The sequence below is a fragment of the Magallana gigas genome, chromosome 1 (genome assembly GCF_963853765.1).
Source record: "Magallana gigas chromosome 1, xbMagGiga1.1, whole genome shotgun sequence".
Lineage (NCBI taxonomy): Eukaryota > Metazoa > Mollusca > Bivalvia > Ostreida > Ostreidae > Magallana > Magallana gigas.
In genome coordinates, this window is record NC_088853.1 from 57271298 (window position 1) to 57293950 (window position 22653).

General features: G+C 33.3%; 1 protein-coding gene across 1 annotated transcript; it reads left to right on the plus strand.

Annotated features, from left to right (window-relative positions):
* Positions 1–10791: 10791 nt before the first annotated feature.
* LOC117685103 (uncharacterized) lies at positions 10792–19128 on the plus strand. The gene is made up of 5 exons (XM_066079842.1): positions 10792–11244; positions 14951–15050; positions 15437–15610; positions 18316–18543; positions 18807–19128. Exons 1-5 carry the CDS (start codon positions 10939–10941, stop codon positions 19019–19021), a joined length of 1023 nt encoding a protein of 340 aa, XP_065935914.1. The 5' UTR covers positions 10792–10938; the 3' UTR covers positions 19022–19128.
* Positions 19129–22653: the final 3525 nt, after the last annotated feature.

Genomic DNA, 22653 nt, shown 5'->3' on the forward strand with positions numbered 1-22653 from the left:
AATAATAGAACCTTTTGGTTTACATAAAACAGTTTTTAAAAAGTCCCAAAACCATCACCCATTTTTCAGATTATCAATTTCCCCTAAACACATGCTCCATCTGAACCATGGCTCAGATAATGGCTCCCTTGGGACAAATTAATTCAGCCACACTTGTCTTTGATGTTCTCATTAGCTCCAAAGAATTTATCATTGACAAACAAAAACTTTGTAATGTCAGTTGATGGACTACTTATAAAATTTTTTTTTTTATTAATTAAGACATAAAGACAAAAAACCTCAATCTGGATGTTTTATATAAATATATTTTAGAGTGTTTTAATACTATTAATTAATTAATAAAATCTGTAAGGATTACCTCCCTTACTTTTCAACATTAGTGTACAATATATAGAATAAGGAAAATGAAAATTGTCATAAAATCATTAAATCTTGTCTGACCCTAAAAAAAATTGCAGGTGCACATCTTCAGATAGTGTTCAACATATGTACAAATTTTCAAACTGTTCCATGCAGTAATAAAAAATTCTATAGGGGGGACAAAGTTGCGTCTACAGACAGACGGACGGACAGACAGACGGACAAGGTGAAACCAATATACCCCCCTAAACTTCGTTTGCGGGGTTATAAATATTGCAAAGCAGATTCTTATAGATTACTGCACTTGGGGAAGACCGGTGCATTGTGAAACCAAGCCTTTCGGAGCCATCAAGAGCAGAATACAGGCTGCAATGGATTCCTGACCTAGAACCTAGCCACCGAGGAAAGGCGAGGGCTTGCCACAAGGATGGGGATCAAGTACGGCGTGTGTCCATTCACGTCTAAGAGACACAACTTCCTTACAGAAGTAGAGACCAGTGCACCTCTAAACCAGCTTCTCTAAATTAATCCCTTCAGGTCGGGCTGAGCCAAACACGCCTTGGTAATGATGGGATGACGAAAATACTGCTTTTCACTAACACTCCTGCCCCAACCTGTAAGTCCCTCCAAAATACCAGAAACAAAGATTTGGACTAGAGTCACCGTAGTCTATAGACGTGCAGTGCGACGGCATGTACAACTCCTTGTACTCTGGGGTCGGTGAGACGCCATTCCAGCCGGCAACAAACTGTCTACATCTACATCTGCAAAACATCAAATTTTCAAATTGGTTAAGAAAAAAAATATATGCTCAAAGCACGGTCAGTTACGGGATGAGGCATCTGCTAACCACTCTTGTAGTCTAGAGGAGTGATGCGCTAATCCCCCAAGACATTCTTAAGCAAAAAATGCCAATTAATTAATAAATTATGAACTGTTCCGTGTCTTCTTTGGATTAAAATATTTCTTTTAATTATTTTTAATTCAAAGCTGTAAAGTTATCAGCTATAAAGTCGTAAATTTCACAACCGTTACTGTTTATTTTTGTCATATGTAATACTGCAGTACAAGAATTTAAAGAACTAAAAAGAAGTGTAAGGGAACTTAAAAGATGCTCCGAAACCACGAAAGAAAACAACTGCATGCAGATATAAAGATCAGTTTTTTTAAGGAAGTCTTTCTCTCCCTCCCATATACATGTGATAATTTTTATAGTTACACACATATGTATGCACATACACAACCATATATATATATATACGTATACTAGTAATCATTTTGATGCATTTTTTGGAAGAGTAAAAAGCTTGTTTATAAAAACACATGCAAATTTCGCAGTACGTCCAGTTTCAATCTCAGAAGTTTATACAGAGAAGAATCAACCAAGTTGAATGCTATGGGAACATTTGTATATACAGTGGTAGCAACGTTATTGTTGACTAACGACACGCACGATTCTGATACACGAACGATCACGCACGATACACGGACGGTCACTAACGTACTAAATTTTCACGATACCCAAAGATAACGATAAAACGAACGATTTTAAACCATTAAACACTCAAAAGCAAACTTATTTTTCAAAGACCGGGTCTGGGGTATAAATAGCAGCCAATGAGGAAAATAAAGGAAATTTCAAATTTTCTTGCCACCTTTCACTTCAGAGGATAATTTTCTGAATTTACACTTTAATCAGAAAAAACAATATTTTAAATTTTGTCATGCAACTAAAGTAAACTGAAAGGCATCTCTAGATAGTAAAATAATTATTATTGATGCATTACTACTTTAGAAATTCATATTCAAAATTTTGAAGTGATCCAGAAATTCAAAATTCCTCAGATTTGATTGACAGATGAGAAATCGGCTTTTTGTTTACATTCCTACCGGAAATACCTATTGCTAGAGACGCACAGTAAATGGCGGGAAAGCTTGTCTAGATCTTACCTCAAAACTGAATAACACTAAGTAATCCTTCTTAATTGATTTATTACTCTATCATCACTGGTAATCATAAACAAAGAGAAAGAACACACACTTGTGTAGAGCTGGAGAGTCAGTCCTGCAGCTTAACAATGACAGTATCAAGTTCCCATATCTGTTTACGCATGGGGCCTCCCAGGTCACAGGTTCTAGCAGTTTTAAATTATAAACATATAGGTCATCACATTAGTTGAGAAATTTTAAAAGCAATCCTATGCACTGATCATGCTGATATTATTATTCTAGTGAAAAATCCAACTTTCCGACAGATGTTTTTTGGGTCTAGAATACAGCTCTGTAAAACCATATTGTAAAAAGTTTGTACCTTCAGTAAAGTCTTATTTCTTCCCAAAATTTGATTTCCACCATATCGGACAGCTTCTAATGGGTCTGCATAAACAATGGGGACATTCCTATGTTATTGCTGTTCTGACAGAATCGTGCAGAATTAACGTTCCACAAACTCCCCTGTAAATCATCAGTCTTCATCTGTCTCATTTTGCACTATCTTAGATCACTAGTCGATAATTCTTCTACATCCCAATTTATGAGTTGAAAAACTTTACAATTTCTCTTCCTTCCAATTCACCCTGTTTGATCTTTTCCGCCATAATTTGGATTACAAGAATGTTTTGGAGGGAATTTTATTAGGGCAGAGGTAAACCAAAAGGAAACTTGAGCTTGTAATCTACTACAGTGAACTACAGTTTGTAACCTTAACATCTGATTTAATAAATTGTATGTGAATATTTTTTTCAAATATTTCTGATAATTAAAGTTCAGGCCCACATGCAAAAGCATCAGGTAAATATAGTTTTTCCTCCCTGGAACCTCTTTCACATTTGCAGATTTGGAGGCTGATTTATTGACATTTGGCGGGAGGGATTCCCCACTGAGTCAGGACTAGTTGTGCATTAGCCTCTTGCACCTAACCCACACTGTTGTTGATAAGAGTTATTCTGACCAGTGAATTTCTTGGTTTTTTTTTTAAGTTTAAAGTATTTCTAAATAAGCACCTAACCCACACTGTTGTTGATAAGAGTTATTCTGACCAGTGAATTTCTTGGTGTTTTTTTTTTAACTTTAAAGTATTTTCTAAATAATTATATGTATGTGAAGAAATGATGCTTACTATGATAGATATTTTACAAAGCTCTAGATACAAAAAACAAAACAACAAATGGGATGCTTGTATTGGCAGTGATCAATTTAGAAGTACATGCATGTGTAGATACTTATTACCTAAAGATGAAAATCATGGAAAGGAACTATGCACACCGTTTCATTTCTAAATGACCATTAAAATTATGTAGTTCTCTGATCAACACGTGCTTCTGGTATGCAGCTATCTATTAATAGATTCACTCTGCAGTGTTATCAGTTTGAACACACGGGCTTGTGTAGAAAATAAACATCGTTTAAAAAGTGGGTACCTCGGAGGAAAAAAAAAAAAAGGGGAGGACGCCATCTTGGATACCGCTTCGCTTCATCAGCTAATTTCTCATTTAAATTGTAAAACTAAACACATGCGCCGATTCGTATTCCTTCATAAATGATTCTTCTTTAAGATCTCAACTCCAGTTTAATTCTATTTACGTCTACATCAACAAATTTTATCTTTTTCTCGCGTAAACATCCGAAATCGACAACTCCCTGGCTTTTTCCATAACCAGTCGTATGACAGAGATCTCACGTGCCACACTTTCGCTTTTGCAGAAGCCAGGGAGTTGTCGATTTTGAATGTTTACGCGAGAAATCAACAAGTTTGTCAATGTTGGTGTAAAAAAGAACTAAAGCGAAGATTATATCTCAAAGAAATATTACTTACGAAGGAATACAAATGGGCGCATATGTCTAGTTAAACAATTTAAATGAGAACTTAGCTGATGAAGTGAGGTGGTATCCAATATGGCGTCCTTCCTTGTTATTTTTCCTCCGAGGTACCCACTTTTTTAACGATGTTTTATTTTTCTACACAAGCCCCTGTGGTTTGGAGGAGGGGCCTGCTTCCTTATATGCTTAATTGCCGTCCGTGTGGATATTCAACTAGGTCAACACCGGTCTTTAAGGAAACGTATTGCTGTAATTTGTACCACAATATGCTTGTGTTTTATCGAAAGGCGACATGTACAGTAGCCATGCGCTGTTCTATTTTTAACGAGTAAACAATATCTTAAAGGGTTCAAACACATTTAATTTGTCTAAATAACGAATATTCTTATATCATAAGTTAAAGAAAATTAAGTGAAAGAAATGAAGATAATACATAACAAAATACTAAACAAAGTTATTTAACATACAAGTTGATATTTATGTAATCCAATTCTTCTATGTACGATTTATATATGCGAGACACAGATATTTTTGTTACCTTGTTCAAAGGAGTTTCGATTTAACACATTCCATATTTTCTTAATTACGGTACATAATTGATTTAATTGAATGTATTAGAAATTTTAAGGCGTCTAAATAAATTGAATTCCTTCGGAACGTGTATACAATGTACCAGATGTGAATGTGTATCGTATTCTCATTTAAATGAAAACTTCGGGGATAACTGTGTACTTTTGAACGGGGAACCATTTAATGCGTCTCTCCTGCTAATATGATTGAAATTATGTGTCAAGATACAATAGGTGTTTGATAAAGACTGATTACAAACGTATGCAAAACTAACTTGACCGAAGGATTGAATTACATGTTGAAATACTTGCTAAATGTATTTTACGTCGAAAGAGAGAATAGTATAACTAGTTTTCCTTTTAAAGGAATGATAGGCAATAATAATATATTGCTAGCTAGAAGCAATCAACAAGGTCAGTTTGATATAAAATAATTAAAAAAGGACTGTATTTTAACAAAAAAATTAATTTTGAAATAAATTTGGAGAAAGCCGTTCGTAAACTCCTTGTCTAGTTTTATATTTTTAACGTAATTATTAAATGTTAATGTATCTTCAACACGTATACAAAGAAAGAGTTGTATTAAAATAATTTAATGCGACTGAAAAGCTTTGAATGTCATCGTAACTTGCTATTGAGGTCGCATTATAACGTAACCTTGTTTATAACTCAAGCAGTCTTCCTAGCTACTATTATGCAACATCAATAGATCGAGGTCAATTCATGGAGCATCTTCTTATGATTGAGGTCAGTTCATCGAGGACAACTGCATTCACCACTGAATTCAAAATCCACTGATATTCCCAAATATTGACTGACATTGTACATTTCACTGACTTCCACTGTACCCCACTGTACATTTCTACTGAACAGCACTGTATCCCACTGTACAGTCCTACTGACTTCCACTGTACCCCACTGTACAGGGCACTGACCAGCACTGTGTCCCGGAACTCTGTAACTAGAATTTCAATTCAGCAGAAATATACTAGCGGAAAAATGAAAGTGTGCATTATAAAATCACTGTACATTAACTGTACAGATTGAATCGAATATTCTTAAAATTTCTTCATAGAATATTTCCAAAATGTTTTCCTTATGCTTATGTAAACAAAAATTTACCATGTTAGGTATGCATACTCATTTGCTTAGAAATCACTCAAGTTATACTCATTAAAAATTTTCTCAACAATCTTTTTAAATTTTTCTTTCACAGACTAATTTTAATTTACTGGCCTTGAGTTTTTCTGATCGGCTTCGGCCGAACACTGTTGTGTCTATAAGAGGCATCCAGCAAATGCTTCCACGTGCGCACACATTCCGCTTGCATAAGTAGTTTTTATAAAAACTTGAAGATTTGGTTTAATATTTATATAACATTTTACTCAGTTTTATTTCAATTCATTTACCATATGAAATGCAAACATACATTAAATACAGTTCGACCTGTTAATTCAAGAATGCACATTTTGTCTCACGCGTAAGAATATCGATCGAAAGATTCATTCAGTTATGCAGTTGACCTTGATGAACTGACTTCGATCATAAGAAGATGCTCCATTAACTGACCTCGATCTACTGATGTTGCATAATAGTAGCTAGGAAGACGGCTTGATTTATAAACAAGGTTACGTTATAATGCAACCTCAATAGCAAGTTATAATGACATTCAAATTTTTTCAGTCGCATTAAATTATTTTTTTTACCACTCTTTCTTTGTTTAAGTGTTAATGCTCTTTGAAGAGCCCTACACAGTATTCTGAAGAAGAAGAAGAAGAAGAAGATACATTAACATTTAATCATTACCTTAACAATATAAAACTAGACAAGGAGTTTACGAACGGCTTTCCCCAAATTTATTTCAAATTTAAATTTGTTGACGGTTTATAATGAAGAAATTATGGTGTACAGATTCAAAATATTCTATATTTTGTAAAAATACAGTACTTCTTTAATTATTTTACATCAAACTGATCATGTTGATTACTTCTAGCTATCTATATCAAGTATTTGACCATGGGTGCTGGATAACATCCATCCTAATCTACACCAAGGTGAACTCCATTGCGTCAAAGGTATGCAAAATTAGTCCAAAATCCTTTATATTTCCAGAAATGGACATGCTCCTCCAAACTTGTCAAATATTCTAAGTGTTTGTTTATACTGATGGCCTCCTCGTTATATCCAACCGGTGATTTCCGAGGGTCGCGGCGCAACAGTTAACAAATGATGATCACGGATTTTGCACCATATCCATGTATCAAATAGTTCGCAAATGAAAAAATGTCTTGTACAATGACCTGTGCTGGTCAAGTTGTCGCATCGTTACCCCCTACAACAACAAGAACAAATAAAGTAGGAACTGTCGAAAACGCGCACAATCTGGACGAGTTAGCAAGTCCGTAAATAGACAAACCGCTTGGCCCCGAAAACACACACTCATTTTTTTTTTCATCGAGACCCAAGTTTTCATACACAGGGTTTTGTAAAATAAATCGTTCCAATTGTTTTGCACACTGGCGTTCGATCCGCCATTTTGACTGTTTACAAATTATCAGTACATACCCCGGGCGCTGATGGTAAAAACTTACACTGCACACCTATTTTAACACTTACTTTAACTAAATAACAACGTTCCAAAGCAAATTCTCCCGCGTCCAATACTTCTCAAACTATCGGAAAGCACATGGCCGGGAATTTAACTTTACAAAGCGATCAATATCTTAGGTTACGAAAACACGTCCTTCTCACACTTCAGTAAAAACAAAAGTGATCGAAATACTCTCATTTCAGTACAGGCATTTATTAATAGGTACAGGATGGACAAATTAGCTAAAATAACCATAAAAAACGGAACTTAAATTAGAATTTCTAAAAATAGAACTAGAGTCATGACATAAAACATATTATTTGGCAATAATATTTCATGGTTTTTCTTTGTTCGATTGTTTTCAATTGGTGTTTAATGGATTGGAAAATCTGATATTTCTGTTTGTATTTACATGCATCATTTACTGTGTTTATTTGTTGAGTAGGTCTTAAATGGGCTTCCGTATATAACGATATATAAAAAGCAATATCGCGTAATATCGACGTTTTATCTCTTAATAACGACTTTGAAAAGTCGTAATAACAACTTTTTATCTCGTAATAACGACTTTTTATCACGTAATAATGACGTAAATTGTGTTGGTTTTCAACATTTTCTTCCCATCGAAATTAACTTTATAGAATGATTTTATGTTTTCTTTCCAAACTTAGTTGACTTTTGGTGAAGCGCGATTTGTTAGTTACCTGTGAATATGTAAGTGTAGTATAACATATTTTAACCGGCTGCATTTGTTATGCTTATAAACAAACATGATGAGGAAAAGATATGCTAGTTATGTTTTATCAGAAAATATAATGATCTTTTGGAACATCAGTGCGAGAAAAAGGCAATCGAAAAAAATCTGCGCTGGCAGTGTTCCTTTTCGTTCTCTGGATACAGCTCTTTTCAATTCTTTTCCAATAGACATCCTAACTGTTTATCAATATTGCTGACACTACAGGTTCTTATTGGGTCACAAGATCACTTTCCTCTCATAATCTCTGCCTGCTCGCTTATCTTTGAAACGGACACTTGCTAGGATCATTTCTAGAATTCCTGAACTGAATCGTCATTTTTTGAAACCGGTAGAAAGTCTTTAATATCTACCTTGGTCTTGTTCCAATGCTCATATCAATGTTTTTTCAGAACACGTGAGATGGTTATCCACATGTTGTTTTTGTCATCTTCCCGGCTGCAACAGCGTTGAAAGCAAGCTCTGAGTAGTACAAGACGAAATTGGGTTGTCCTTATTTTACAGTATTTGATTTGTCAAAAGATGTGGCATGTTACCTTTGGCATGAAGCGGAGGGAGATTTAACAGCAAATGCATTTGCCTCATGTGTAACTGGTTATGTACATGTAGATAATCTTGATGAGAGAATCGAAGAAGTCACCGTGTACAGTGATGGATGCACTTATCAAAATAGAATGCTGTGCTAGCTAAAGCCTTATTAAAAGTATCACATGACAACATAATTCGTATTGTTCCGAAGATTTTGGAAAAAGGACAAATTGAGATGTACAGTGTTCAAAGTATAATTGAGAGGAAACTCCACACCGAACCGATCTATAATCCACAAAATTATCGATTCGATCTGGAACAAAGCTGGCGAACCAACCGTTACGATCTTAGGGTTATTCCTGTAAAAATGGCTATTTGTTTCCTCCCAAACAAATTTACAGAACATATTTCATACCAAACACTTCTGTTTTGTAAATTTTGTAAACCTGTATTGAATTTCAGCGAACCACAAAAGTGCTTTTCAAAACCATGATATGACAGTCTTAATGTGAGATTTGAAATCTTAAACCAACAAAACAATGTAATTGAATAAAACATAATCACAAAACCAAACAACTTAAAATTAACAATACACCTTTGATTACCAAAAAGAATAGACCAACATAAAAATATAAAAATTCAAATACGGTTCATACTAATTGAATCTCAGTGAATGAAAAATCTACTCACCAGCGTTCTGTCCTATTTTCACAGTTCCATCCTGCAAAGTCGCAAACTTCAACAAAATGAATTCATTTCTTGTCTAATAGTCTGCAAGTGCTTCTCATTTACTGACATAGTCGTCTTGAATGAAGAATCAGGGCAAAACAAGATCCCACCATTGGCATATCTTCGCACCAACAATTCTTCAAGAACAAACACCGTCAGTGGTGATGGTCCCCGCCAAAACAATAATCAATTCCAATTAGATCCATGTCCAATATAACAGATAAACAACTCTAAAATCCAAAGGTTTGTACATTGCATTTAAACCAAGACAAAATCAAGTTAAAATGTATATATAAGGAAAAAAATCCAAAGTAAAAAGAACTCATCAGTATACAGTAAAACACGCTTATAGGGAAGTGCCAGGGACGGCGATTTTACCAATCAGTGTGTGATTGAAATCCATCATATTAAAAAGTAACTGATTATTGTCATTTCTGCTAACTTCAGACTTACAATTTTGATTAAAAAAAAAGATGAAGTACAGTGATATTCATTTATCAGAGGTCAATTTATATGTTAAAATAAACTTTAAAAAAGTTATGACAGTTTTTCATCATTATCCAAAAAATGATGGATTTCAGTTATTACTTTAATTCAGTTTTTTAACTAGAAATCATCATCTTTATATAAATCTGTAAGTCTGGGCGCACTGAATTATCTTATTTGTTTTACTGGGCGCACTGAATTATCTTATTTGTTTACTGGGCGCACTAATTTACTTGGGTTTCAACTGTAATTACGGTGTTAAAAAATAATTGATTTATTAGGCTTTTGAAGCGATCTGGTAGGTTTTTTTTATCTGGGTCAGAGTTCGACTCCTTTCTTTATTTCTGATTACATTGAAATTAATGTTAAAACGGGCTTGGCCCCGGTGATAAAAAAGAAATCGTAAAATCCAGCCACATTTTAATGTCAAATATTTTCTCACCAACTTAACAGTCTCATTCGGTAATATCTCGACGAGATGTAAGGCCACCTAATTTTTCGGATTTGCGTAGGTCATCGCTTTTTGTGAATAAGTGTCTCACTTGAATACTGGGGAAAAAAACACATACTAGGTGAAGCGTCACCGTCTATGATATTGATCAACCAGATATATTTCTGCAGTCGGTCAGTAACTAACCTAATAAGTAATAAATGTTAGCTACTTACTTAGTTTTCTGAACATAAATATGAATGTGACACATGCAATTCACTAAATACATAACGGTAAACCTCAGTTAAATACAATGTTAAATCCATTTGAGAAACTGATGCTCTATACCTTTTAATGTAGCTGTATTACTGATCTAAAAGAAACTGTATTGCTGCATCAGTGATCTCTATGTATTATGTATGCTTTATTGACGCATTTCTTTAATTGCCTTTAACTCACCGATATGGTTGACCGACTATAACTATTGCAAGTACATGTAACGTAGTTCTTTTATGTTTTCAAATTAATTATCAAATATTTTTTATGGTTATAATGCTTTTTATTGCTCATTAGTCAAAACATCCTGACTGTTAAATATATACTCCATTTAAATTCTAACGGGTCCCGATTTTAAAGGAGTTTTATTTCTCCTGAAATTTTCTCCTACAGTACAATGCTAATCTTCAGATATCCGTGGTTTATATACAGTTTTCTTGTGCCGTGTTATGGAAGCCTAAAGCCGGGCTTCTCTCAACTTCAGCGAGGACACAGACTGGACAGGAAACTAATCCAATCCTTCACAGATCTCAGTTTCCTGGACTGTGTGATAGAATGTCTAGTAACACCACGGTGTAAATCTGTCAATTATTTCAAAGGGGCTAATTTCTGTGAGACCAATTACGAAAATAAGACGACAGCAGAGACCAACTACATGGACAGTGCTGGATGGGTGTACAGTGAAAAGGAGCACTGGCCTAAGGTAAACATTTTAGAGTTGTGATTTACCATCAGTTAGACTATTTTATTTATTAATTACCAGCCAGTCTGGATAAATGGTCTCATCAAATTTAGTTTATTAAATATATTCTTCCCCAACATGATAACTTCCTTGTACCTAGTGAACATTCGTTCCACATATTTAGAAGTCATAGTTGTAGCGATTTGTGAAGATTCTACATCAAAATCATTAAACCTTAACCAGTTAATTAACTAAAAATAATTGACAACCAAGCCGATATTACCTTTCGAAATAAATGACTTTTTCCATTTATATTGTTTAATGTAATTACCAAAGATAAAGAAAAGTTTTTTCTGCTATGTCCAAGAGTTTTCACATAATGATTATCTCTGCCATGAAAAACATTATTCAGTAAAAAAAAATATTGTTTAAAACCATTTTAAATCGAAAAAAAAAATGCTTGATATGATAAAAATAAGTTGTAGAACAATTTCTTTATACTGATTTTACTCAAGCAGAAAAAATATTCAATCATTTTAAAAATTGATAAATGTATCACACTCTGGTTTTCACCGTCGTGATGTTTAGGGAATAGCTCAGCAGAGTTGTGGCTATGTGATGTACTCACGTTCACAATACCTGAGGAATCAAAATCCTTAGAAATTAATTAAAAGATGTTTATTTCGACGAGTCGCAAGTTGGAAAGTCCAAGATTATGAATGAAATACACAAATAATAATAGCATGTTATAAAAATCAAAGAGATAACAATAGTTCCGGAACACAATTAAAACAGATAATTATATAAACAATAGACATAAAAAGAAATCAAAACAATATCGAGCATAGCGCTTACCTAAAACATGATCCCTAAGTGTGAACATTGTCGATTAATAATAAAGTATCGAAAAATATGATTAAATAATGACTTAAACTTGTCTTGTAAATTTAGCGGGAAAAGTTTCTATTTTCGTTTTTGTTTATGATAACTTATTTATCTCCTCGCGCAGAAGAGTTCTATTTAGCAAGGCGCGGTAACGTTTAAATAGACGAAAAGTTAAATCTTTAAGGAATAAATTTTAGAATAGAAATTAATACGCAATAAGCATAATTTAAAGTGTAGATTAAAAAGATTACAAAGTTATTTAATTAAGGCGGACAGTTTTTTTTAACGAATAACAATTTAACATTGAAGTAATGAAAGAAATTTAAAAACTATCTAATTAATTGGATTAAGGTATTTAAAAAACTATTTTAAAAATATCCTATATTCAAAAATAAGTAATAAAAACCTTATATGAAATTTAGCTTAAATAATAAAAAGAATAAAACAGTAATTACAAGCTTACCTGAGGAATCAAAATCCGTAGAAATTAATATGTTTATTTCGACGAGCTGCAAGCTGGAAAGTGATTTCGTAAAAATCACTTACCAACGCGGTCACTCTACGGACTTAAAATTGACCAATCAGGTTGACGCCCAATTTCGGCAAAATTTCTTTGATGCTTGACACTGTAAGCTAAGCCAAACAGGTGTTACAACAATTACTCCATTTCCGCAAAGCAGACCTGTAACAAACACAGGATTAACTTGAAGCCGAAACAAAATAAATAAGTTTATCTACGTGGAATTTCGAAGTGTTAAGCTAATGGGCCAAAGAATTTATTTCCAAAGAAACCGAAAAAATTCTTTGATGTAAAATGACACGTTATATGTGACATAAGATGTGCGAGAAAACCTTGGGAGTGAAAATTAGTCTAAATAAGATTTATGTAAGAATACCATTTTTAGTTAAAAGAATGTATGAGATATTTCATCGCACTAAACGAAATAAATTAATTTAACTAATTTCAATTATAAAATATTGATACGTAATTATAGGTCATAAACGCACAAATTTCTATTTCAAATAACAACATTTTTCAATTAATCGAACAGTGAAATATCATGAATTGCTGATTATGTGACTTATAACTGTTACATTAAAAATTTAAAATTTATCAATTTAAACTTTACTATAACAGTTTACCCCCCTTATAGTTAAGTTTAAATTGAAAAATTTTAAACTTTTAATGTAACAAATGCATAAACTATTTATTTAACGTGCTCCTGTAACGGTCTTAGGGGCTGCTAGTCTAAATGGGCTTAACAGAATGAGAACAGCCGTCAAAAAACTTTTTTTTCCAAATTCAGAAAAGAGATACATTTTAAAAAATTGTTTTTATTTCACAAGGATCACGTTTTTACGTTATGATTACGTGGACATAAACTTTGAGGGCTGAAATTTTTTTATAAATATTATCAAAAGTGTTATGAAAATTCAAACCGAGGGCGCATCTACTGACATCGACGATCCTACAAGAAATGACACGTGTTAGAAAAACATTTATTAAGTACAATCACTCTAAAACCTATAAAACACTGTAACATACACATTCTAAAACAAAAGCAAGTAGTTTGGCACCTTTAGATAGGAATCAGACCTTTAATACTTTTAAATATTACAATAAACTTTATATATTACATTAATGAATTGCTGAATCATGTTATTTTTAACTGTTACATTAAAAATTTAAAATTTATCAATTTAAGCTTAATTTTAACAGTTTACTCCCCTTATAGTTAAGTTTAAATTAATAAATTTTAAACTTTTAATGTAACAAATGCATAAACTAAATTGTTTGAGAATTTCAGACTTTGGGGGCAGTAAATGTCACATAGACAAGAGATATTTTATAATATAAGCGTTAAAATATAAAAATAGAATTATTTATTGTGTACAGGTCACATACCATAATACTTATACAAGGTGGCTGTTTCATTACATCGGTGTTACACATAAATTTTTTTTCCAGGCCGTAAACAGCATTCACTTACTCGTTATAAAACTGATACTGTTATTTAACGTGCTCCTGTAACGGTCATAGTGGCTGCTAGTCTAAATGGGCTTAACAGAATGAGAACAGCCGTCAAAAAACTTTTTTCCAGAAAAGAGATATATTTCAAAAAATTGTTCTTATTTCACAAGGATCACTTTTTTACGTTATGATTACGTGGACTTAAACTTTGAGGGCTGAGCAATTTTTATAAATGTTATCAATAGTGATAGGGAAATTCAGACCGAGGGCGCATCTACTGACATCGACGATCCTACAAGAAATGACACGTGTTAGAAAAACATTTATCAAGTACAATCACTCTAAAACCTATGAAACACTGTAACATACACATTCTAAAACAAAAGCAAGTAGTTTGGCACCTTGAGATTGCAATCAGACCTTTAATATGTTTAATTGTTATACTTTCATGTTAAATACTGAAATCTGATTGGTTAAGACGCAGTTAATAATATTTACTATTACCCTCAGCGTTAGCAACGCACTTGGCAACGGGTAACATTAAAAAATGTTACATGCGCGAAAATTATGCGCGTACGGTTCGCTGTAGAATTCACGTTATTCCTATATAAAAGCAGTAAAATTTTCTTAAAAATTTTAAAAAAGACATTCAGTATAACAAAATAAATAGTGCCTGTTTGGGAGGATAACAGTTGAAATTGACACCCCTCGAAAACCATTGTCAACCTCCGCTTCGCGTCGGTTGACAATGGTTTTCTCGGGGTGTCAATTTCAACTGTTACCCTCCCAAACAGGCACTATTTATATAATATTACAATAAGCTAATTATTACATATTATATATTACGTTAATGAATATCATTTATTGTAGGGTCTTGCTGGAGCTTGTTCAAACTCGAACTGTCAACTCAACGAGACATGTAAACACAAGAGATATTCTGAGGATAAATTCTTTGAATGTGTTTTGTCCGGTAATATCACCAATTTTCTCTATTTAACGTACACATTAATATTTATATGAATAGCATAAAAGCTTAATATATGTCATTTTTTTTAAAGCGTAGTTTATATTTAGCTGAATACTTGATTAACATGAATAAACAAGATTTCTTCAATATAAATGGGTACATGTATATTAAACACAGCAAACTGGACTTATGGATAACATTGTCGTAAATTCTTTTAAGTCCTCTTATAATCTATCCTTTAATAGTCCTAGCGTCGATATGTAATCAAGCAGCATATGGAATACGATTATACTTTTGATCTTCGTTAGGTATACGTTTTTACCAAGGATATTGATTTGAATTATCTAAAGTTAACACTTACTGGCTTTTAAACGTGTCTTTATCATAAGACTGTGGAATACCCGATCTAAAAGGAATAGACCTGAATACAACACGACGTGAGGACGCCATTGGTATACACAGGAGGATACACGCCTCGTGTTCTGACGGATACTCTCAGTCTGGTTCAGGGCGGCTGATCTGTCAGTCAAACGGACAATGGAAATACAACATTGTCTGTGAAGGTGAGGGGTTAAATGGTTAATTGGGTTTATTCAACGTAGCTCATTACACCAAGTGTCCTTTCTGATATATTTCATTTTATCAAATCAAATATACAACATGACTACTTAAAGTATGGACACAAGGATTATACATATTTAAGACATTATTTCACAATATGTTGATTTAAACTATTTTGTTTAGGTTTTTTGTAACAATCAAACTGATTGAATAACGTCATAGCTCAACGGATAAAGAATCGGACTAGTGAACCGCTTAATTCACAAATTCCTGAGGCTTTTGATCATTTTTGTGAATAATTTGTCGAAAATTACATATTAATATTTATCATGTTGTCTTTTGCTAATAATTACTTTTCCACTGAATTGAATAAAATTGCAAGGCACCTTAAATAAGGCATTTAAAAATGAAATTTAATTAATTTTTTTTCAAAATACGCAATTACTGAACCATATTAACAAAATTTTCGCAAAAACAAACAGTATAGCGACAAGAAATAAATTTTTAATAAAGCATGAAGTTTACAAAAACTAATTTTTAAAGAAATCGATTAATAATATCAACGGTGAATGGTTAATTCAACATAAATTACATTAAGCACAGAAAATAGCACAGTAAGGTATGTATTGAATTTTTCCAACGATTAATTTTTTTATATACTACTAGATAATATTCCGCGCAAGGACGGGGAATAACAATATTCACATTTATGTTTGCTTGATTGTCTTTTCTCATTAATTATCGAAAAGATTTCTCTAAAGCACTGTACAATAATATGAATTGGCATAAATCAAAATATACTTTAAAAACAGGAGTTAAACAATAAAAAATCGACATACATGCATGAATAACATTATGAAAATAATACTGTAATTGTTAAAAGAAGTCAAATTTATATTTAAAAAAATAAAGAATATGTGCTCCTGTAAAACAAGAATGAAATGTAATTAAAAAGCTAAAAAAGATTTTATAAAACTGTATTTTTAAGTGTCTTTTAAACATGTTCAGGGGCTGTGTCTGTTTAATGTCGTCAGGAAGAGCATTTCACAAGTGCGCTGAAACCAAGCTAAGCTGGCGTTCTCCATATGTCTTTGTCAGGATTTTTGGCGACACTAAGCGTGATGAAGCCTTAGATCGCAGTCATGGGGTCGGCTTCAATTCATGTATAAAATCCTTGATATAAGATGGAGCTAGCCCGTGGAGCGATAGGTTTACATACGTCAGTATTTTGAACTGCGGGCGAAAGTACACAGGTAGCCAATGGAGATCTGCTAGGATAGGAGTGATACGTTTCTCGTAACAATGCGTGCTGCAGTGTTGTGGAATCGACTGTATGTTTTGCCATTCCATATAGGAGGCAATTTCCATAGTCCAGTCTGATAGTGATTATCGCGTTAACAAAATTTGCAGGTTTTTTGTGTGGAGCGTCGTGCCCAGTGTTGCATATCCGAAAATGACACGACTTGACGATTCAGGATACATATTTGTCCATAGTAAGGTGTTGATCGAAAATGATACCTAGGTTTTTACTACATTTTTACTGATATTACCCACTTTGAGCTGTAATTTTGGAAGATACTTCTGGTGGTATATCCATATATACGGATTTATATTCATAACGGGAAAGAAGATGTGCGGTGCGTCGTACTTTTTTTCAAAATTTTGTTCTTTGTCATTTTATTTCAGTTTTTAATTGGCAAAAATCGTGTTTTGAAAAAAAAGGGCAAAAAACTAAATCACATTACACATTTAATATCACCTGATCTGAAAATCAGTGGCCCAACGAGAACACTATGGGTGAATACGTCATGACATGGCGTTTTGTCACTAGTATAATGGATGATTACGATTTACCATTCTACTTGAAATTAGAAATTCAAAAACTTATGTTAATGAACTATATATTATAGTAGTCACATTTGGCCCCAATTACTCGCTGTTTTTAAAATGATTCAGGTACATTAATTTGTTGTGCTATTTTATAACATAGTTGACATAAAATATGTTTTTTGCCTATTTATTTGATTTATATGCACTCACTGGAAGTATATGACGTCAGAAGTGACGCTATTTTGATAATTCAATCAAAATCAGTCAAAATTTGACATTTTTCTTATCTTTTTTTAAATTGGAAATATAGAGCGACTCTTTGAACAAGAACAAACTTTTTGCCACTTATAAGTATTGGAGAGATACATCTTTGGTGAAAATATTTTGTTTGTTCAAGCAGTCGCTCAATGTTTCCTTTAAGAAAAACTGCTTCAAAACAAGCCGTTTTATGCTAAAAAGGAGAAAATGGCGGGAAAAGGTAAATTTTATGATGTCATATTTTTAAATTGTGGGCACTAGCATCAAAATGAAAATTATGAAAAAACTTCAAATGTATATTTGTACAAATAAAACAAAGAATTACAGTAAAATGACAGTGTTCATTTAAGGGGGCCATTTTAGGCTCAAACCATATATAGTCCTTTAGTATAATTTTCAAGTGGAGGGAGTGAACATTCGCTATGGCGTTTGTGGAGTCTTATTTTGTAAAATAATACACAGACGCATACTTAGGAATGCGCCATCTACACATTGAAAAGCACATTCTAATTAACAGTCAAGTAAACAGCATTTTTTATCAAACTATTTACAATGTATATATGGTATTGTATTTAACATGTTTTAATATTAACACTAAAACCTTGCTAATCAGTTACAGTTCCATTGGAGCTTGCATTTGGTAAACCTGCTGAACAATCGTCAACGTATTTATTACATGGGCCCGAGTATGCAGTAGATGGTAACAATGGTACAAACCTTATCCTAGACAACTGTGCACACACAGGTGATGGCGACACCAATCCGTGGTGGATGGTGGATCTGCAGGCTGTGTATTCCATCAAATCTGTCAGAATACTCAACAGAGGAATGGATGAGTACGGAACGGGTAAGCGTACTGAGGAATGACAATGCAAAATTGAAATATCTTGTGTATAGACATTTTTGTTTAATGTTATCTTCATTTAATATGCTGTTGTGATCTCAAATAAAACTTATTAAGAAATTATTGCAATCGTTTTCGTTTTGAAGAAGTAAATATTCTATATAAGTAATGTATTAACATGTAATTTTTGTTTTAAAATACTGCAGTTTTCTAAATTAGTTTTTTTTTATTTTTTTCATTGACATCTATAAATTGACTAATTTAAGATGTGTCATTCCGGCTGCAAGATGTCACCGTCACTGTAGGACTGACAGAATCTGATGTGAACACTCCGTGTGGTTTCTTTGCTGGTCCTGGTACTCTGTCACAGCTGGTCGTCATCGACTGTCCGACGTCACCACAGGGGAGATTCGTTAAGATCTCCAAGACAACTGAGTATCTCACTCTTTGTGACGTTGACGTGTTTGGATTCTCCCTTTAATCCTTATCACAGCATAAGTCATAGATTTAGGATATCGTTTACTCATAGCATAAGTCATAGATTTAGGATAACGTTTACTCAGCATAAGTCATAGATTTAGGATAACATTTACTCAGAATTTGAGATTTAAAATTTTTTTTTTTCAAAATTCAATATATGTAGTCAATTTTAAAAAAAAAAATTAAAAAAATCGGTAATAAAAACAATTATGTCCAAATTTTGTTTCAATTAAAATGTACCTTCGCCATGTTTGGTATTTTTTACAAACACAGGACCACAGACATAAAAAAAAATGTCAGTGTTGCAGCATGTTACTGTTATGAGTTAAGGGGAAGTGGGGGGGGGGGGGGGGTTAAAGTTTGTTTTGGAGATATACATGTAACCCCAGATTTTAAGTAGTGAAAAGAGAGGACATGCAGTTATATATCCATACGACAAATGATATAGGAGGAAGAAGTTGGACTATAACAGCAGAGTGCAATAGAAGCTTGTAAGAGGGTAACATATTCAACTTGTGTAATGTAAATATTTGTCCCAGAAAATTCGTCTTAACTTATGCTTGATTGTTCCTAAATAAAAACAACATTTGCAGGTTTTATACGAAAACCCAGAACCCAAGAATGCATATTTATGGAAAAACTTCCCAAATCAACCTTTTACAGAAGAATGTGGACAATATTTTTAATAAAATGTTCTACATGATGCAAGACATGACTATGACCATCCGTCCGATAAGACCACATAAATAAGGGATAGGGGTGTGATCTGTCGTCTATTGTGTCTATATGTTATCATGATCTACTTTTGTCAAAACATAAAAAGATGCGGAGGAAACAGTGTTTAATGACTTTGTCAAAATTTGCCATGAGAGATGTACATCAAAATGTTTTGCTAGATTTGGTAGATTGGTTAAAATATTTTTGTGAACGGAGCTTTAAACGATTATGTTTGTCTATTATTATTATTATTATTAGTTTAAACAAGATATGTTTGTGAAACACTTATGCCCCCCCCCCCCCCCCCGAAAACATTCAGAAAGAAAATGAATATAAACTGCAAATATTTGGAATTTTTGGAAGTCCAAGGGGCTTAATTTTTTCAAAAACATTCCAAAATCACACTTGACCTAGAAATTATATAGATAAACCTAGATCTACCAATTTTTATATCAACATGTGCAAGAAAAAAAATTAAAGCCCGTTACAATACTTAGTGGAATAGCGTTAATTCCAAAGGACATAAAAACTAATGTCTCTGTACGTCAATAAATTCCCGCGGAGCGAAGATATCTTTAAGCGAATCTGCGTTAAAAAAATATTCTTTGTAATTTTGTATAAATACTGTTCTTCACATTAAACGTAATCTTAAATTCAATTTAAATCTTGTGCTTTTTACTTGCACATTTCACCAGCCACTTGGTCATTCACTGGTTGAAACTGAAACACAGTGTTTGTCGCACCACAGTATCCGTCTACCGGATATGCCCCCACACGCTTATCGCGACCGGTGTTCATTTTGTGTTGTATCTGGACACCCAACGCATGCGCAACCCAATTTAACCAGTTATATTGGGCCATGTATTCCTCTCTCACCACCGGGCGAAAATTGTTTTCCTGAAGCCGTCATAATGTTTGAAATTAAAACACTTTGACGACGAACAGATATTAACCACTTAATTGTGCCAGCTCGTATAAATCATGCCTGAACGACATCTCTTACAATCTAATCAGATAATACTTTTATTATTTTAACATTTCGCTATTCTTTTCGTAATTGACACAAAGAAAAAAGGCAGATCTTATTCTTTTTCCCGTTCGATTCAAGCGTAGACATTTAAACTCGCCTGTTCCAGTAAATATGATTTTAATTAAACACGCAGTGAAAATTATTTAAAATATATAAGTTCTAAATAAATTCCTTCTTAACAGTCACAAGTCAATATTCAGCACATTTGTGTCTATTTTGTTTTTGTTTTTTTTAGTCATTTTTTCTTCACTGGTTAAACATCCCGTTTCCACTCATTATTTCATTTCTAACGTCCGTAAGTAAATATCCCAGCTTGTTCTTCCCTCTCCAGGTCTTGCTGCTGTTGATTTGGGGTTTATCTTGTAGTCCGAGCCCGATCCCCCACAGGCGATCAGACGGGGATGCCTCGGCCAGTATATTTGAAAAAGTTTCTATCAAGGCTCTCTCCAAGTGTGAATTTCGCTTGAACTTAAAAAAAAGAATATTTAAATCAAATCTCTATATTCAAGTCTAACTAGTATTTAAAATGTTTGGTTTACTTACATGTACTGTATGTATTAAGGTCTTGCCTTGGCTGTTACACCTCGCTTGACAATATTGACACATTGACTTGACCATACTTTTGCATCAAAACCGTTGACTTTTCTTCCAAGTCTTTTTATTGTTTATTGTTAGAGGGTCATTGGTCGACAAAATTTGCTGGGCTTTTCCATCGTCTTTAAACATCTATAAAATAAAAAAAATTTAAGAATTCAATCGTTTTTGCTCTTTAAATTATTGCTTGAATATATCGCTTATGCATATTTATAATAGTACCTGCTTTTTTGTGCATCATATACTGTTCACTACATCTGTATTCCACTCCTTCCAGAATAAACTTTGCTGGGCGGAAATTGGTAAATGATGATTCTTTTTGATAGAAATGATAATTTTTTGACTGGATTTCTTGTTACCAAAAAAGTGCTAAATTTCTTGATTTTTACCGAAACGTGCAATTAGCTCATCATTCGGGTTTTTCTCTGAACACTCCTTCAACGACACCGAATCTATCGCCAAAACCGTGCATTCTCTCGGTATGGTGATCTCCATGCATGGCAATTCATCATCACTTCAACAAAATAAAATAATGCTAAAAGTTCAAAAAGAAGCACTAATAAACATTTCTACTAACATATTATATATATATATATATATATATATATATATATATATATATATATATATATATATATATATATATATATATATATAAACACTTGCCTAATTTCTACCTTCTTCGCTCTTAAATTTAATTTTTCTCCAACCAGCGGGTGACTATTCAAACCATTTTTCTTGGTCCACCCTTAAACGGACACCACGAATTTAGATCTCTCAAGGACATCTTGATTTCCTCCTCTTCGTAGAACAAAACATATGAAGACAGCATTGTGATGTAGTCTCTAAGCGTGAAGTAATCGCACCTTCAAATTGTCTCCCTTTTTAGTGGTTCTCCCCTCTTCATCGGTAATGACTTGTTACTAAACTACGCCTTTAATATGTCATCACACAGTTAATTATAATTAATGCATGCCGGTTTCTTATTTATATTATTTCTCCCCATAATTGGTAAATGACTTTCACGCATATCCGAACCCGACAAATACACATGTTCGGACCTTAAACAAATCGCAGTCAGGATCCTGATTATCTCAGATTAAGATAATTCACTTGTCATGCTAGCCTTTTAAATCAGCTGTATGGTCAGTTCCATCATTCTGTTTTTCTCCTGTAACTCTGAAATCGAGTTTTCGGCCTCAACTGTTTGATCTTGGACTTTCTCAAGTCTCTAATTGATTCCAACTCTCGCTCTTATCTTCAGTGTGAGATCGTCTAGATGTTTACCTTGG

Coding starts and splice junctions, on each gene's coding strand:
- LOC117685103 (XM_066079842.1), top strand. CDS start 10,939: ATGCTAATCTTCAGATATCCGTGGTTTATATACAGTTTTCTTGTGCCG. Junction 15,051..15,436: donor CTTTGAATGTGTTTTGTCCG/GTAATATCACCA, acceptor CTTTATCATAAG/ACTGTGGAATACCCGATCTA. Junction 18,544..18,806: donor AATGGATGAGTACGGAACGG/GTAAGCGTACTG, acceptor GACTAATTTAAG/ATGTGTCATTCCGGCTGCAA.